The sequence below is a fragment of the Malaclemys terrapin genome, chromosome 8 (genome assembly GCF_027887155.1).
Source record: "Malaclemys terrapin pileata isolate rMalTer1 chromosome 8, rMalTer1.hap1, whole genome shotgun sequence".
Taxonomy (NCBI): domain Eukaryota; kingdom Metazoa; phylum Chordata; order Testudines; family Emydidae; genus Malaclemys; species Malaclemys terrapin.
Genome location: NC_071512.1, coordinates 101554967 through 101574921, shown reverse-complemented (window position 1 = coordinate 101574921; position 19955 = coordinate 101554967). Strand labels below are relative to the sequence as shown.

Sequence of the window (19955 nt, the reverse complement as noted above, 5' to 3'; positions counted from 1 at the left end):
GTGAATCAGAAAAGCCACACACACTTCCAGTGTGGCCTCCAAATCCATGCTGATCTTTGAAATAATTTAGACTCCAACCATAAAATGCCTGAAATATGTATTCCGGGGTCATGTTGAAGAGGCCAGGTACACACTCCAAGTTACCTTGAAGAACATTCATACATCAAAGTCCTGTCTTGATACAATCAGGAAGATATTGTTGATACAGTGAGAGCAAACCCATCCTTTCCCCACGAGTCATGTGCCTCTGATAGGCTCCCAACCTTTATTGGCCCAGATAGGTGAAGGATGAACATGGTAGAACATCACAGTGCTGATAATCCACTGGACCAGCTCTGGATTGATAGTTTGATCTATTAATGGAGGGCAGAAAAGAGAAACTACAATTAATCTAAATATTATTTTTCATCTAACCTGTAGGATTTCAAAAGTGAAAGTTATTTTATTTTAGCTGATCATATGCACAGATAACCACACTACTGTTTCATCCTGAAATTACTGCACTGGTTCCCAATGAAACTGGTATCCCCCTAAAATAATCTTATGTTACTTAACAAACAATAGTAAAATGGCATCAGAAAATCTATATTCTCACTGGGCTATAGCTAGGATAATACAGTGGCAGACTTAAGAAAATGTCTAGTGGTTTGAGAGATATTATTAATACTAGAGAAAGGATGGCACAGCAGTTAGCATACTAGCCTGGGCTATTGGAGACCCAGCTTCAGTTTTTGCTCTATCACTGATACCTTTGTCATCTTGGACAAGTAATTTAGTCTCTCTGTCCTCAGTTCTGTATTTTTTAAAAATGGGATAACAGCAATTCCCTACTACAGAGGTGCGTTGTGAGGTGTCACTGGAGTTCCTACCCCATGGCACCCTCTAGCTCTTGGCCAGGACCGATCTCTCACCTCGTCTTCTCATCTGCAGTCTCACCAGTCCAGTTATAACAGATTGAGCCCTCCAGCTGAACCCTGGATAGTCTGTCCCTTCCAAGGGTGTCAGAAAACACAACAAAATAAACAGATTGCCCCATGGGTATGGTAAAGCTCACATCCTTCAAAGAGGTTTTGAATCAACTGTGGCCCCAGCTGTAAGGCCCCACAGCTCTAGAACCCAAGCCTGCAGATCTACCAGGAAGCTGACACCTCCAGTTTGTCACCCAGCAGCAGCTGTAACCAGTTTGCACTCCACTTCCCATGACCCACTGTGGACACAGACCACACAAAGTTCCACCTCAAGGATTTGACAGACAGCAGCATCATGGCTCCAGATTGACTCCCTGCTCTGTATAAGTCCCAGGGGCATTCCAGGTAGAGTCCAGGCAACGGTGCAGATCTCCTGTAGCTGCCGTGACCTTTCCTGCTCCTTGCTCCTGAATTCCTGGCTTTGACCTTGGCTTGATTTGGACTTTGCCTCCTGACTTGGACCCTAAAACTTCACTCAGACTCTGACCATTGGTATCAACCTGGCCTGGAACCCGATTACAAACTCCTCAGCTACACCAGCCTCAGGTTTGTCCCTGCTCTGACCCTTGGCCCTCACTGCCCTTGTTGGGATCCTGACACCAGCCAGGGTCACTAGATAACAAGGACAATCCTATCTCAAGTGGGAAAGCGTCGGGCCCTCCCTTCCTCCAGGGTGGGAGCCAGCTCTTGCTCTGGGAGCTGCAGACTGCGGATCTGCTCTCCTTCCTGATCTGCCACCAACTGAGCAGGGTTTTCCTCTTTTAAGCTTCTCCTTCGAAATCTGATCTTTCTCACTGGTGAAGTAGGGGGAGGGAGATGTGACCCTTGATGAAGGGGTTGGAAACTGGGTTGGGTAAATACATTATGATGCCAACATCATAACATTGTACAAAAACAAAGGAGACTAGAGTGATTGCAACAGCTATAGAGGAATTTCTCTCCTTAGTGTTATTGGCAAGGCATTCACATGAGTCATTCTTAAAAGCCTACAAGTTCTTGCTGAATGTGTATATCCAGCAAGTCACTTCAGCTTCCCTGTCAGTAGATCAGCTATCAAGATGGTCTTCACACTACAGCAACTTCAAGAAAAGTGTCAAGAACAATGAAAACCTCTCTACATGGCTATCACAGATATCACAAAGGCTTTTGACTTGGTCTGCAGAAAGGGCATTTTCCAGGTGCTAGAGAATTAGTTGTCCTCCAATCTTCCTCAGTCCGATTTGATCCTTCTGTGATAGTATGAAAGCAACAGTCCAGTAGGATGACGATCAATCTGACAGTGGTGTCAATCAGGAATGTGTTTTGGCACCAATCCTCTTTGGTATATTCTTTTCTCTGCTGCTTCATCATGCTTTCTCATCTAACACCAAAGGTATATGCCTCCATGCAAGATCAATGGAAAACGTTTCAACACTGCATATCTAAGAGCAAAAAGCAACATCAAAATCTGATGATAAGAACTTCTTTTCACTGACAACACAGTATTCACTGCACACAGTGAAAAAGAAATCCAGCAACTTTGCAATAGCTTTGTGCTAGCTTGTGATGAATTTGGATTAATCATCAGTCTAAAGAAGACAATGATTACAGCACAAGGTGTGTTTGTCTGCACCAGAAGTTTCAACAGTTAATATCTCGCTAGAAGTAGTACACAAGTTCCACTCTCTGGGATTGACTATATCAGATAACGTAGCTGTAGATGACAAGCTTAATTCTCACATCAGAAAGGCAGCTATTGCATTTGGCCAACTGACCAAACATGTATGAGATAACAGGAACCTATCACTTAACATCAATATATGGGTCTACCAGACTTGCATTCTGAGCATGTTATTGTATGTTGGTGACACCTAGACCACCTACAGCAGGAATGAGAGGAGGCTAGGCACCATCCACACCCACTGTCTTTGCTGATTTCTAAATATCAAATGGGAAAGCCAAAATTCCTGACTCTTCAAGTATTTGAGAAAGCAAAAATGCCAAGTCTAATCACTATTCTCAAAACAGACATCTCTGTTGGCTTGGCTATCTGCACTGGACGATGAAGGATGCATTCCAAAGGATCTCTTGTATAAAGAACTTGCAGATGCTTCAAGGCCAGTGGGCTGACTCAGGTTTAAGAAGATTGAAAGAGGGACGTCCAAACTTTTAACATCAACTCTGCAAGCTGGGAGACACTGCTAGCAATAGGCTGCATTGGAGTGCTATGGTGGCCAGAGAGATCAAGAGTCTGAAAAGAGGTGGTTGAGAGAGAGGAAAGCGAAAAGAGTAAGAGGAAAGCACAGCAGGCCTCAAGTGCTAGCAATGCACTGGCTTCATCCTCTGGACCTGTGCCCTATGTCTGCACTACTTGTGGCCAGGACTGTTGCTTGAGAATTGGACTTTTTAGCCACTGACAATGCTATGGTAACTGAACTGCTTTGCCACTTACACCATAGCTTTTCGAGATGGACAGATGCTTTTTACTGTTACTAACTACATCAGGGGTTGGCAACCTTTCAGACGAGGTGTGCCAAGTCTTATTTTATTCACTCTAATTTAAGGTCTTGCATGCCAGTAATACATTTGAACGTTTTTAGATTATCTTTCTATAAATCTATAATATATAACTAAACTATTGTTGTATGTAAAGTAAATAAGGTTTTTAAAATGTTTACGAAGCTTCATTTAAAATTAAATTAAAATGCAGAGCCCCCCAGACTAGTGGCCAGGACCCGGGCAGTGAGAGTGCCATTGAAAATCAGCTCACGCGCCGAACCATAGGTTGCCTATCCCTGAACTACATTAAAGATTGTGAGGTATTGTACTCAGACACTATGGTGACTGATGCCATAAAAGTATCTAAAATAGTTCTGGTATTCACTCATTAAGTAAATACAACTCACAGCAAAAGAATCTATCAAATAGAAGAAACTTTAAGCTCCTGGAGGTCAGAGCTTTGTTTCCTGAATTGTATTAAAAATGTCACTATACCTCTACTAATTATAATGCCTATACATATTTGTCACCATTCTTTAGCTCAAAAAATGAAAAACATTCTAAAAATGAAAGTAAAATAATTAACATTTCAGCTACATTTGCTTAACTTTCTCTGTCTACAGGTTTGATGTCCCTTTCCTGTTCTGGAAAGACTTCTCATCTCTTCTCCCTAATTCTGTAATATAATATGAACTGCTTTTTGCAAAGTTACATTGCGTTTATTATCTAATAAAATATTTAATAAATCCTTCATATCTTGTAATCAACAGACCTATAGTAGTTTTAAGGGAGCTGGGAATGTCAGGTTTCAATAAAATGCCTTTATTTAATAATATCAACAACATAATAGGTAAAACAGGCTTCAGTCTCAGTGGGAACCCCTTAACTCTATCTGTCTCCATATCTTTCCTTAGTCTACCTCCTGTTACATACCTGCTGGGTCCACAATTAATACAATAGGACCATTTTAAAATCAATAAGAATTTTATAATATTTACTGCACAGCAGATAGGAAATTCCAAGAGGATGAATTGCATTGAGCTATTACCTCTACTAAAGTGGCACCCAAGGTTCAGACATGCTATTGCACCACACATGTTGCATCTTAATGGTTAACTAATGGTGTTGCATTGCTAGAAGGGAGCAGAATATTTTACCACTATCAATAATCATCTGAAGTATCCTATAATTCATCTATCATCTGCCTTCTATCAAATTGTCAAAATCCATACATTAAGTATGAATGCTGCTACCTCTTGCAAGGAATTTAAAAAAATTAAGTTTAAGAATAACTTTAATTCCAATTTCTAAAGAGTGGAATTAAACACTCATCTAATTATCAACATTTTAACTTTGTAGAACTGGGTTCTATTGATCCTTTTCATTCCACAGTAAATTAACACAATATAATGATTTTCTCAGCTTATACCGATTTGTTTAATAAATTATACTGACATTTTCTGATTCTAGAATCATAAACTTATAACAATTATCAAATAACAGTTTATATATGCTAAAGACACATACTCTACATTTATTAAATATAGTATTTAAGCACTTTCTGAGCCTTCATAGGAATAGTTTTAAAAAAGGAGGATATTCTATATTATTCACTGCATCACTTATTCTTTTTATATAATTTTAATCAAGGGATTTAAATAATTCAATTTAATATTTATCTAAAAACTGGCAGCTAGTATTCCACCCAGAGGGACCTAATTCTTCATAAAAAGCTCATTTTATGAGACACTAGTAGTTTTGGCATTACCAGCACCTCTCACATAAACCATGCTGGAAACCATAGCTTAGCCTGCCAAATGCCTTCTGTACATATGGTGTTTAACAGTGCTGTGTGTGTCTGTAAGCTAGTAATAACAGATTTAAGATAAAATTTGGAGTCTTATGCATACATGTAACACAAAATTTTAAAATATATTATGTAATATATATACACACACATGAATCGAGTTAAAATTCATCTTTAAACTAACATCCTAAATATAACATTTGCAAAAATAATTTGTCTTTCAATTTGCAGTACATTCCTCGCACCCATTGATGTTAATGGCACAGCTTCCATTAATTTGAATAGTTCAGGATTAGGCCATTAGAGCCTTTAATAAGACTTACATTTAAAGAAATTCAGTCAGGTGAAATGGGGTCAAAACTTTTAAGTTATAAAACCTAAGATCAGATAAATAAATATTCCCCTGTAAATTATGCAACCCAAACTTTGCAATATGTACTTGTGCATGTGAACCTGAAAGTGAAATTGACAAGACATCTTTAAAATCACACTGCTTTTTAAATTAATCTAAAAGTGTTTCATTCCAAATCATTTGAAAGAATAAAAGTCAAATATGTAGGAAGGTTGTGGAATCTTCATCACTGGAGATTTTTAAGAGCAGATTAGACAAACACCTGTCAGGGATGGTTCAGATCAGGGATCGTCAAACTTTGGCACGCAGCCCGCCAGGGTAAGCACCCTGGCGAGCCGGGATGGTTTGTTTACCTGCTGCGTCCGCAGGTTCGGCTGATCGCAGCTCCCACTGGCCGTGGTTCACCGTGCCAGGCCAATGGGGGCTGCGGGAAGCGGCAGCCAGCAGATCCCTGGTGCCAAAGGTTGCCAATCCCTGGTTCAGATAACACTTAGCCCTGCCATGAGTGCAGGGGACTGGACTAGATGACCTCTCGAGGTCCCTTCCAGTCTTACAATTCTATGTACTTCCATGCTGCAGCAGAGATTTCAGCAAAATCATGCTCACCTTGGGCCTGCTGCAAAGGTCACTGAAGACAATGAGAAAATTTTCATTGACTTCTGTGGACTTTGAATGAGGTCTCTTATTTACACTAATAGTCCCATTGACTTCATTGAACAATCCCACTGAAGTCAATGGGACTATTCACATTAGTAAATTAAGTTGTATTTGGAACAAATCTCTTTCTTAAATTTAAGATAGAATTTATTTTTTCTGCAAAGATGCAGAGTAATATTATAAATATTTGTACACTGTCAGTTCAGTAACATATACAGTAACACTGAGGGAGCTTACCACTTTCAAAACAGGCATCAAATATAAGATGTCCTTTTTTAGGCTGTCCATAGTAACCAGCTGGGAGAACGGCATATTTGCTTACATTCCCTGCTATGATATCATCACTTCCTAGGTCACTACCTGTTACAATAAAAAAAGAAAATAAATATACGTGTATTAAACAGAAAACAAAACTATTTAAAAAGACTGAGGAATTTTTTTCCCCCCAATGCTTTTGTATTTTCATTAATTGTGCATGTGCATCCATATACATGCACTTTCTTTTTAAAACATATTCCACCAAAATACTTGTTATCTTGATTATGTCATTTATTAAAAGTTTCAAATATTAACAGGCCCCACCAAAGAGTACATGTAAATTCCCCCTTTAATAAAATGGCCCAAAGAAATCAACTCTCCTTAATAAACCAGAATTTTAAACAATACTGTATACTCTAACCAATGCCATTGCAGAGTGTTGCGGTGAGTGCTGTGGTACATCAGTCCCCTCTGATGTTTGGTAGTATATTAGGTTTACTGCACACTTCGGTGCAAGCACTGTAGACACTTCAAGCACTAGGCTCTTGAGGCTCGGGCTTTTGGTAGGTTCACAAAAACTCTCTCACACTTTAAATAAGCCAGATGATTTATTTACTAGAGCTATTACATCAGGGCCGGCTCCAGGCACCAGTTTGGCAAGCCCTCCAGAGAGGGGCGGCAGGTCCAGCTATTCGGCGGCAATTCAGTGGACTCCCGCTCGGAACGAAGGACCTTCCGCCGAATTGCCGCCGCAGATCGCAATCGCGGCTTTTTTTTTTTTTGGCTGCTTGGGGCAGCCAAAACCCTGGAGCCGGCCCTGTATTACATACAGTGCAAATCCCCAAGGAACAATTTCTTTAAGTTACAACACAAAATGAGGTAAACACAACCAACAACAGCCTCTAAGGGCAGTCCGGTACAAGGATATGAAGGTGGGGCTCCTTAGGCTTAGTGCCAGAGATACTCACTCCAGGCCACCCTTCTCTTAAAGGCAATCATACAGTGGCTTCCAGATGTTTTGGCCTGAGTTAAATCTTTTGTCCAGAACCTGTGTCTGGTTCAGGCCTATCCCTACACTGACCCTACCCTCCACCAGCCGTTTGCAGAACATTCACAAATATCCATGCTATAATGCAGTGTCTAATTTCCTTATGGTTCCCTCTGACAACAATGCCCTTTCCAACGTTGTTGTGATTATGGAGACCTTCACTGGGTGGAGGTTGCATTGGTAGCACAATGTCCAGTAAAATGCCTACAGGTTCATTACAATATATGTGATACAGCGGGCTAAATTTTACTCTCAATTACAATGTTGCCAACTCTAATGATTTTATTGCAAATCTCATGATATTCAACTTTTTCTTAAAGCCCCAGATCCTGGATTCATGTGATTAGGTGAGACTCTCATGACCCATGATTTTTAAGGCAATCTCATAATTTTTTTTTAGGCCTGACTCATGATTTTTGAATTCTCAAAGTTGGCATTATGCGGTTACCTCAGTACAACCCGACTGATTGCAATGGGGATGCTACACATTTTATTGAGAGCTGATTTTGGCCCAATATATTCTTTGCAGAAAAATACATGAATGCAACATTAATATCCAAAATGAACATATTTTAGATAATTATTTTTTTCCAAAGGAGCATAACTAAATCATATTGGTGTTAAATTTACACATGTAATCCCACACACATTAAATTATTACATTCACATTTACAACCAGTATGAGTTGAAAAGTATGTAAGATATATCTGAAATCTGCCTATTGGAGGTAGAGACCTAGGGTACTAGCTCTGGGATCCAGGAAGAGGAGAATGCTGAGGTCCAGACAGCTATGGGTCAAACAGTCCTGGATTGCTGATAAACTGAAGGTTCTGGATAATAGGATCGGTAGATCTAACCTGCAAGTCATTGGAAGGCCAAAGGGAACTGAAGCCCCATGCATGACACCCCTCCTTATTTCGAGAGTTCTCTGGACCCTTCCTGAGAGACTTTACTTTGGAAACTGAAAGGGCAGATTAAGCTCCGATACTCAGCCTTCCTAATGGTGACAGACTGAAACTCCTAATAGTAAAATTGATGCAATACCAGGACAGAAAATCAATCCTGTGCAAAGCCTGTAAGGGATGCAAAGGGTCCTTTCAGGGCGTTGATATCTCTTTTTACCCTGATGTCTGGAACAAGTGGCATTGTTTGCTCAAATTAGAAATATACTTTGCAGTAAAAATATTAAATCTGCCTCCTGATACCTTGCCAGACTGAAAGTATAGGATGGCTTCAAGCCTTAGACATATAATGATCCAGATAGACCAGCTTGATCGCCAGTGGATTTTGAAATGTCGGAGAATGCATACCAAGTTTGACACCTTCTGTTGCACATACAACTGAATATTCTTCAAATATGTGTAACCCCTTTGGGATTTAGAGAGCATGGCCCCTTTAAATCTTTTTCCGGGGGGGGGGGCGAAGCAGTGAGAGAAAAGAGGGAAACTCAAAGGTGTAGCACTGGAGCTCCAGAGAAAAGGGCTGCAGTAAGCAGGACCTCACAAAGTAAAGCAGCAGAAAACCTGCCTGAAGCCTGGGAAGGACAGGGCAGCCGATCGGGGACACCCCAGGACGGGAGCCAGGAGCAGCACTGTGCCAGGGAGAAATTGCCCGAGAAGAACTGGCCAAAGCTGGACCCAGTATCACTGCTGCCCAGAGCTGCATAGGGCTGTGAGTACTGGGCCCGTCGGTCCTGGCAGCAGAAGAGGGCACCGGAGGGGTTTGTTGGGAAAAGTTTACTGGCGCCGAAGACGACCAAAAGTACCCAAGACTCACCACTGGCCCGGAACTTTACTCAGGACTCCTGAACTCTGTGCGCAGACACATTGCTCGGTGTCTGCCCTTTCAGACTGTGCCTATAGGGCCTTGGTTTGGATGCAACCCTGTTTTACTGCTCCCCCTATATTTCCCCTTGTTGCTTTTCTCCTCTCATCCCTCTGTAAATAAATATTTCCCTTTCTTATATCCATTGTACTTTTCCGATGGGTGGGTGTGCTCACTCGTGGGGGGTTGAAACAGGTGCCTCTGGGGTGGAAGGAATTTTTCCTGCTGCATTCCTGCGCACACCTTCACTTGGCCAGAGCTGCCTGCAGAGCAGACTCCATCTTGGCCATGAAGGCGCTAAAGTTACATATGCTTCTGTATGAGTATCAGTATATTATGGGCAGACTTATTCAAGCAACTATTTCTCAATGGTTCTTCTTTATTAACCATGGTTAACATCAGCTGTTATCTGCATCAACATGATGAGGAAAAACTACTGCTTGTGACAGTAACTGGGAAAGGCACCAGAGAATAATTTACTATAATTGGTTGTTTTCTAAGCTTGTGTACTGAGTTTCTGGTTATACCTAAATATTCCTCAATGTAGCATATCTGCACAAGTTATGGCATTCTACCCTGACACAAGTGTATCGGCTTGGCTTTGGAAGTAAAACCATTGACAACCTATCAAAGGCCAAAAGCTTCTCTCTTTCCTTTCTTCCCCCGCCCCCTCCTCGCCCCCCAAAACGGCAGTACAGAAACTGTAGCTATGTTTCCTTGTAATCAGTTTGTCACCTGTCTTATCAGGAAATTTCCTCCTTTAGGAAGAAAGTGCTTTTTCATTTTGTTTATGGGTATGGGACTGATGTTACATATCCTTTCTTACATTGTTCCCGTTGCCTTGATGAACACTCCAAACTCTTATTATTGTGTATTGGGGGAGTCAGTTGCCAAAGCTCTTAAGGCAGTCCAACTCCCTGAGTACATTTGATTTTGTTTTTTGCACTGAACTACATATACTTCATCTGTAGTTAAGTTTTTGACATACCAGCTATATTAAAGGTCTGGTTAAGAAATGTATTGATGATATTGTGAAATCCTCTTTGTTCCCATATAGACAGGAGTTTTTTTCCTAAATCTTGTTTATATAGATCAGGGGTCGGCAACCTGCGGCACGCATGCCAAAGATGGCACGCGAGATGATTTTTAATGGCACGCTGCTGCCTGCTGGGGTCTTGGCCGCCGGCCCCGCTCAGTCCGCTGCCGGGCTGGGGTTCCCTTCACCCAGGCCAGCAGTGAGCGTGGCTGGCGGCCGGGACCCCCGCAGGCAGCAGCGTGCCATTAAAAATCCTGCCTGGCCCAACCCGCTCTTCTCCACCCTCTGCCCACCACTCTCTCCTGCGGGGGCAGAAGTTTGGTCCTGCTGGCTCCCCCTCCTTCGCCTCTTCCCTGCACGTGCTGTGTTCCTGCCCCACCTCCTCTCCCTCCCTGCCGCTGAACAGCTGATGGCCCTTGCGAGGGGGAGGGGGAGAAGTGGAGCAGCACACTTGCTGCTCTAGGGAGGAGGTGGGGCCGTGGCCATGGGGAAGGGGGTGGAATCAGGGCATATCCCCTCCAGCCCCCTGCTTTGAGCCCAGCCCACACCCCCAACCCTCTGACCCCTGCATCCCCCCCACAATCCCAGACCTCTGCCCTGACCTCTGCACCCCCCGCACACACCCCTAGCCCTCTTCCCTGAGTCCTGCACCCCCACCCCACATCCCCTAAGCCCCTGCCCTGACCCTTGCACCCTCCTCACACACACCCAGCCCTCTGCCTTGACCCCTGCACCCCCCACACACACCCAGCCCTCTGCCCTGACCCCTGCACCCCCACACTCCCAGCCCTGAGCCTTGCACTCCCCCACGCCACCTAGGCCTGTGCCCTGACCCCTGCATCCCCCTCACACACACCCAGCCCTCTGCCCTGACCCCTGAACCCCCCACAACCCCAGCCCTGACTCTGACACCCTCCTCACACGCCCCCAGCCCTCTGCCCTGAATCCTGCACCCTCCTCACACACTCCCAGCCCCCTGCCCTGACTCCTGCACACCCCCAGCCCTGACTCCTGCACCCCCCACACATACCCAGCCACCCCACACCCTATACCCTGACTCCTGCACCCGCTCACACACCTCCAGCCTCCATCCTGACTCTTGCACCCCCCCACATCTCCACCCCCACCCTGAGCACCAAACGGGAGCTCCCGCACCCCCACACACACATTCCCACCTGCACCCCTCACACCAAATGGGAGCTGCCCAGGTTAGCGCTCCACACCCAAACCTCCTGCCTCAACCCTGAGCCCCCTCCCTCATTCTAGCTCCTGGCCAGACCCTGCACCCCAACCTGCTCCTTCACCCCCAGCCCTGTACTCAGTGCACCCACACCCTCAGCTCAGTGCAGAGAGAGATGAAGAGAATGGGCTAGAACGAGGGAGAAGGTAGATACCCACTCTGTGTGGGCAGGGCTGGGACCCCAGACCGGCAGCGGGCTGAGCGGGGCCGGCAACCGGGACCCTGGCTGGCAGGAATCAGCGGACAGAACCCCAGGCTGGCAGCAGGCCCGCTACCAGTCTGGGGTCCCGGCCACCGGCCCCACTCAGCCTGCTGCCGGTCTGGGGTTCTGGCTGCCGGCCCCTTGCCGGCCAGGGTCCCGGCCACAGTCCCCGCTCAGCCCGTTGCCAGCCTAGGTGAACAGAACCCCCGGCCGGCAGTGGGCTGAGCGGGCCAGCGGCGTAAGATCAGCATTTTAATTTAATTTTAAATGAAGCTTCTTAAACATTTTGAAAACCTTGGTTACTTTACATACAACAATAGTTTGGTTATATAATATATAGACTTATAGAGAGAGAGACCTTCTAAAAAACTTAAAAATGTATTAGTGGCACGTGAAACCTTAAATTAAAGTGAATAAATGAAGTCTCGGCACACCACATCTGACAAAACCTGGTTCATCAGCTTCCCCTCTCCTCTACTTTATTCTGATCTGTTATTTATTTCCCCATCTTCTTTCTCTCTCTTTTGTTTCTTTTCTTACTTCCTTAAATATTGCATCATTATTCAAAAAAGAAAAAACCTTTTGTATTTTGTATAAAGTGTTATATTATATCACAGTAATAAAACTAATTTTAAACAGCATATAAAATTATACAAAATACTATAAGTAGACTTAACAATGGCTGCTGTGAGAACTGTAAGTGAATTTTCTGACTTTTGTGCATTTTAATGCTTAGCCATAATATATTATTACCAGAGGTTTTTGCATTTGATTTCCTTGGTTTTGTCTTTAAAAAACAAAAAGGAAAAATTGAATATTAAAATAAACACATGAATATGAAGGATGCACGATTGTTTTATACCCTTTCATAAAAAATCAGAGTGGGGAGGGATTCTCTTTCTACTTATATTTCTATAAACAGGTTTTTTTGTTAAGGACTTTTTTGATGTAATTCAATACTTGTGCACCCAGTTAAATTACTCTCTCTGAAATATGTTGAAGCATGTAAGATGTTTGTTCCCAAACACAGTGGCAGGAGAACACAGTGGTATTTTTAATTTGAAGAATTTAGGGCAAAAGAAAACAAGGCAGTGTTTATCTTATTTTCTAATGAAAGAAATAAATGGTATCTAAACTTTATAATTATCTATTCACTCTTCTGACATTGGTGCCTCTTTTTTTAGTACTGTTTAGATAACAAATCTTTAACAGAAAAACTATTTTTACATCAGAAAAAACTAAAATAAATAAGAATATATTTAAATGAAGAAGGCACATGATGAAATAATGTGATGATAATATCTTATATCACTCTGATAAATAGGCCTGCTGAGGCTTCTAGAAATAGACTTTTGGTCTGCTCTGATTTTTTGACATTTAAATGGGTTATGGGGATGATAAATGTGACATAAAGCTCAGTTTGTTTTATTTTTATATTGAAAACTATTTCACACAAATGTTACAAGCAATTCATATTGGCCCTGAATGATGAAAACAGCTTATTAATTAAAATTGACCTTTACATACAAAAATGTATTCCACCTCTTGAGCCAAAACACCTTAGCTGATGTTACAAATTATAGCAATATATTAGTGACACCACATTTAAAGGGTCTGTCAGGCTTTCCATTATAAGCCCATATTTTCAGGGTTTATAAATCCTATATAATATATAGCGAGAGATCCACGCTAACACTTGGCATATAAGTTCCTAGCTAGGAAAGAAATTTTATTCTCTTTGAGGGATATTAAGGGAGCAGAGGGAAAAAATAGAACTTAAATCTATTTTTCCATTACCATCACTCAAAAAACAAAGATTAATGTTTCTAAATGAAATGTTGCATACTATTATTTCTTAACAGAATTTATTTGTATTTACAATTTTTAAAGGGCATTTTTTTAGAATTAATTACTGCCCATAAACATTCTGAGGCATTCAAACCCTTTTTGTGTGTATATAAAATTAGTATATGTACATGGTTTACTTACTATACTCTATAGAATGCAGTAGCACTGTTGATATTATTTTCCTCAAGATCGATAATCCACAGCTAAAAATAAAATAAAAGGGATACTTGCTGCACAATTGGAAAATTAGACTCTCCAGTGGGCAACTGTGGTCACCCAGAACAGACCATGGAACCATAAAACAACTCAATGCCCAATTCACAAATACACAGGAGGCATCACAGCAATACGCTCCGCTACTCTTGATGCAGTTATCTGCTTTAACCATCTGAATGCAAAATTACAGTTGTTCCTCTACATCTACATCAGCCATAAGAAAAAGGTCAGCAGATGGAAGGAGAAAGTTGGAAACTGACACAGAGCCTGTTTGCCTCTCTCCAAGTTGTGATAATAAAACCATGGCCTGTTTATTAAGAAAGATGAAGGCTGAAATCACAGGATCTGTTAGAGAGACAAGTTGGGTTAGGAATATCTTTTATTGGATCAACTTTGTTGGTGAGAGAGACAAGTTTTCAAACTTACATAGAGCTCTTCTTCATGTAATTGATATTACCTCACCCACCTTCTCTCTAATATCCTGGGACCAAAACAGCTACAACACCACTGCATACTGAATCTGCTAGAGTTAAAAGCTACCAAATTCACATGGAGCTATAACAATTTATTCTATTTTCTAAAAATTGAAGTTTCCAGAGAAAGTTCCCTCTTCAACAAATATAGCTAATCTCTGAATAGTGTAAACAATAACCCATTTCCAGCTGTGACAAATTTCAGACTTCATGGAGTTAGCAGCTAGGGGCTATGCTCATGCTACATTAGGTAGATGATAAGCATGGGTGCATCACTGTAAATCTAAGCATATATATAAAAAAGAGGGTGATGAATTTGCCAAAAGAAGCTGCACCACTTTTAGCAGCCAGAATTCTGGACACAAAAGCAAGATAGGCAATCAAAGGTGGAGATGAAAAGAGGAGGTAATGATAAATCACATAGCTGAACCCTGGAGGGGTCCTCTTCCAAATATTACAGCTACCAGAGGCAGTCTCCTTAGCTCATCATCCTATCCCATCCTAATTTTAGAACACAAATTAGGGCATTTTTTTACTACTGATTGCAGCTTTGTCTCACCAGCAAAACAGATCTGTTGCTGCTAAATATCTGATGTGTTTCTACACTGTGCTGAGCAGAAAATAGGCTACATTCTAGCTCTATTTGTTCTGCAAGGTCAAATATGTAACTCTACAGTGTCCTCCACAGATTTCATGGTAATAAGCAAGTTCACTGCAGTTTCAGTAGAGAGTATGTCTCATTACACTAGTCTTGCTTGTGTCTGTTAAGGTTGGTCTTGACCAAGCTGAATACTCTGTTTTGGGTGAAACTGCTCCAGAAACGGACTGAGTTCAGATTACTGAGTCAAACCCAATTCTCCCCCAAAATCCCTAAAATGTATGGTAGTAGTACATATATAATTTTATATAATTTTAATTAATGGCTCCCCTAATAGGTAAAGTTTGGAATAACACCAATAGACAAAATGTAATGATTTTGACACCCAACCATGACAGCAGACCCACTTCTGACTTTGCATTATAGTCATTCAGCCAAGTCCATTGGCAGGTTTCAGTAGCTCCTATAAATAACATTTCTCCACCTGAAGACTGATTCGCTCAGCTCTTGGATTGATGATGATTAAGACATGCAGATCTATCTGTCTATAATGATGGCTTTCTTCTCTGGCTATAAGAAAGCTACTGAGCCCTTCTGGATTTTTCTGGGCACTTCTAGCAGTATCCTATGCTGTGTGTGCAGAAACACAGGTGATTCCAACAAATTTATACCTCTTACCTAGTTCGGCTCTCCCTTTTTTTGGATTCTTAAAATAAAAGATGTACTGTAAAAATATGTGGTTTACAGAAACACCGCCAGACAGGAGGAATTACTACTGGTGATACCAGTTCAGCATGGCACAAGGACATTGTAATAATTCTGCAGCCTAGCCAGATGTAGCCAGGAACTAGAATTCCAGTTCTACTGGCTTCACAAAATGTTGGGAGAAGGAAAAAGAAAGAAAAATAACTCTCTCCTGGATGACTGTTTATGGTGCAACTAGGTTTTTGCATGTAGAAACTTAAAGATACAATGTGATAGGAAGCAATGTTGTTTTGAAATATAATGAATTTGTAGCCACTGATCTGAAGAAAATGAAAGAAATGCTCTTAAAGCTGCAATTCCCAGGACATGAAAGAGTTAGGGTAAGTACGTGGCAGTACACTCACATGCCCATATTTACTTGCCATGCCCATATTCCCAGCATTTCCTATTTCTAAAATCCGGCAGAGCAAGAATTTATCAGACCAATCTGAGATGTGCAATCTTCACAATATATTGTTTCCTCAACTAGTCTGCTTTTGCAGTTTACCCAAAAGGCTGACTTTCAAGAGTCTGTCTCAAAATTGTAAGAAGTTACCTATATATAAGTAGGCATGCAGTACAACAGCAGGAACAACAAATATACTTTTGTGTGATCAGAACAATCTAATGAGAGTCTGAAAGAAGCAGGATGCAAGATCATTTTATATTTATAAAATATAAATAGGCTGGAAACTGCTATTGTAAAGCCAGCCCCCAGCACCATCTGAAATGTAAGCGTGACAACGTTGTCAGAGCAGTGTGATGCAGATTTCTAAAATCCTTGCAGTTGTAGTTAAGGTGCAGGCTCAATTTAGAATGAACTAGATCAAAAACATGTGTGCCATCTGAGTTGCGCCACTCACATGTTGGGAGGCAGTGTGACTGAGCAGATAGAGCACTAGACCAGGACTCAGTAGGCCAGGGTTCTGTTGCCAGCTCTGCCATTGGCCTGCTGGATGAGCTTGGGTAAGTCATTTCACCTCTCTGTGCCTCAGTTTCTTCACTTGTAAACTAGAGATAATTATATGTAATTCTTTCATAAAGCACTTTCATATCTACTGATGAAAAGCACTATATAAGAAGTAGGTGTTCCTTAATTATTATTAAACTTGCAATAAGAGTTTTGAAAAAGCAAAGGCAAAATTGGGGTGTTCCAATGTATCGGTACATTTAAATCCAGAGAGTATTCTGTGTCTGTATAAAATCACTGTATTAGGTGATCTTCCTGTAAAAGCTACCTACAGAAACTTAGAAAGATCCTGCTTTTTTTGAGAGAAAGCAATAGACCAGGGATGGGTAAACTACGGCCCATGGGCCGCATCTGGCCCGCCAGCCATTTTAATCCAGCCCTCGAGCTCCTGCTGGGGAGCGGGGTATAGGGGTTGCCCCGCTCCGGCACTCTAGCACTCCAGCCAGGGAGCAGGGTCGGGGGCCGCTCCGCACAGCTCTCGGAAGCAGTGGCATGTCCCTGCTCTGGCTCCTACATGTAGGGGCAGCCAGGGGGCTCTGCTCCGCACGCTGGCCCCGCCCCAAGCTCTGCTCCCGCAGCTCCCATTGGCCGGGAACCATGGTCAATGGGAGCTGCAGGGGTGGCACCTGCGGAAAGGGCAGCACGCAGCACAGCCACCTGGCCACGCCTCTGCATAGGAGCTGGAGGGGGGACATGCCATTGCTTCTGGGAGCTGTTTGAGGCTGCACTCCCAGCCGGAGCCCTCACTCCAGCCCAGAGCCCCCTCCTGCATCCTGAACTCCTCATTTCTGGCCCCACTCCAGAGCCTGCATCCCCAGCCAGAGTCCTCACCACCTCCCACACCCCAACCTCAATTTTGTGAGCATTCATGGCCTGCCATACAATTTCTATACCCAGATGTGGCCTTTGGGCCAAAAAGTTTGCCCACCTCTGCAATAGACTCTGGCTAAATTATGTGGCTGATGAGAGACTTCATTCTTATACCTCCATAAAAATGAAGTTATCACTAGTCTCAACTCAAATTCTTTAAAACCACCTTCAGAATCTATGGTCCTTGAATATACAAACAATTTGTAACATTTGGGACCAGACTGAGGACAGATTTAGGCAAAGTAACATATGCTAATCTAGTTCTAGCCCAAGAGGGAAATTCAGGCAAAGGTATCGATAACCCTTTATGCCACATGATAGCCACAGTAAGATGGTTCTCTTTGTCAGACTGAACATCTGGCATATTGCAACCCAAGTGAAATCTCAGACTACATCCCCTCATTTGACGGATAAAAGTAAATGAGTGACTATGCAATGAATTAGTCTGACCAAAAGAGAGACCATTAACACCTAACCAATGAAGGAAGGAGATTCTTGCCAAGACTGCACACATCTCTTCATAGGATTTATTTACACATCTAAACTTTCAGACAGCTAACCTGCTATTTCCCTCCCCCACACCGCCATGGTAGTAAAAATTATCATTCTAAAATCTAGTATAGAAAACAACCATGTAAGAAGGAGTTATTGGCTCAGGGAACTTTTTCTTCCAAAATTTTAGCAAAGATGATAATGACAGTTCTGATTTCTGCAAAGGCTTTTAGACTACTGAGGAAGAATATAACAAAATGCTTACTGGTATGACTTTGAAAAAGTTTGTTGTATGATGTGCAGGCAAAGAGGAAAATATTATCCTTTGCTCCTTTTTCATTTTTCTATAAAGAATACCATTTCTACAAAGGTTATGAGAAAGCAGATCCTTTTATTTTTCTAATAAAATTCCTTGGGTAGTGCATTGTTAAATTCTTCTTTTGGGGTAAGCCACAAATGCGGCTGACCAATTCCCACTTTTTTAGATATACATTCCAACCTCCCTAATCTGATTTATTCAAATGGAAGGTATACATTTTTTTCTTCTCCTGAAAGAGGGAAGGAAGCAAGGTGTGCTTTGATCAAGTTTAGTCAGAAGGAGGAAAAGGACAAAAAATATCCCTTGCTCCTTTTACTGGACTCTACAGCTTCTAACATCTTCACTGGTGTGTTGATCACTGGACAAGAAAAATGGTTTAAAATTATCATTAAGACAGTGCAAAATATGTAACCTAAAACTTGTTTATCTAAAAACTTCGTAACTTCATTTTAGGAATTTCAAAGATACCATGTGATGTAACAGTTACTATAATAGCAATGCTTTTTTTAAAAAATGAAAAACAGATTAAACAACTGCATAAAACATGTGTAAATTGTAAGTTCATCCATTACTAATGACCTGATGATGCTATAACTTGCTTACTCTCTTTTTTAAAAATTATCTTGGTTTAGGAATATATTCACTCAAAGTGGAAAAATACACTCCATGAGTATATATCATAGTACGTCATGTTTAGTTTCATTGTAATAGTTGCATCCATTCGCATTTGCAGAGAGTACTGATACAAATGCTATAGTCTGCCTACATTAAAACTGTCAGAGATACTAATCAGCAAACAACGTTTCTGTATATTTGACATGTTTTTCATAGCAGGTGAATATCTACATAAATGCTAACAGCTACTTCTTTCAACCTTGAGAGATATCGTAGCTATCAACCAAACAAAAAGTATGCTGAATTTAATAGTGCTAGTTCTTTGATAGGTAATTAATAAAGTGTTTACTTTAAATGCATAATACTGCATGTTTTATATAGTACACCTCTACCCCGATATAACGCTGTCCTCGGGAGCCAAAAAATCTTACCACGTCATAGGTGAAACCGCGTTATATCAAACTTGCTTTGATCCACCGGAGTGCGCAGCCCCGCCCCCCCAGAGCGCTGCTTTACCGCATCATATCCGAATTCATGTTATATCGGGTCACATTATATCAGGGTAGAGGTGTATATATGAAATTGACAGAGTTACTGCAGAATTACAGTGAAAAAACATCAGCCAGATCTGGCTCATGGACTAGCAATGGTTCTGCTGAAAAAGTAAAATGTGATTGGCCATGCAGGGATTTGTGATTATTCAGTACATCTCCATACATGGGAGGACATTTTCCCAAAAAGTACCTACATTTTATTATAACTCCTTTAAATGAAATACAATTCAAAGAGCAAATCATCATAAGTACACTGCACTTCTCAGGTGGCTAAAGTCATTTTGGCTTTACCATTACAATACACCTAGGAAATGCAGATATTCAGATTTCATTGCACACTTTGTTTATACTATTGTTTAAGTGATATGCATATCACTGCACTACTA

At 41.7% G+C, this 19955-nt stretch overlaps 1 protein-coding gene across 1 annotated transcript in view; it reads right to left on the bottom strand.

The window, feature by feature from the left end:
• AGBL4 (AGBL carboxypeptidase 4) overlaps positions 1-19955 on the bottom strand; it is a 1388984-nt gene that overhangs the window by 1352401 nt on the left and 16628 nt on the right. Inside the window, exon 2 of the mRNA XM_054036605.1 lies at positions 6500-6622. Within this exon, the coding sequence (XP_053892580.1) occupies positions 6500-6622 (123 nt within the window). The remainder of the gene's footprint in view (positions 1-6499; positions 6623-19955) is intronic.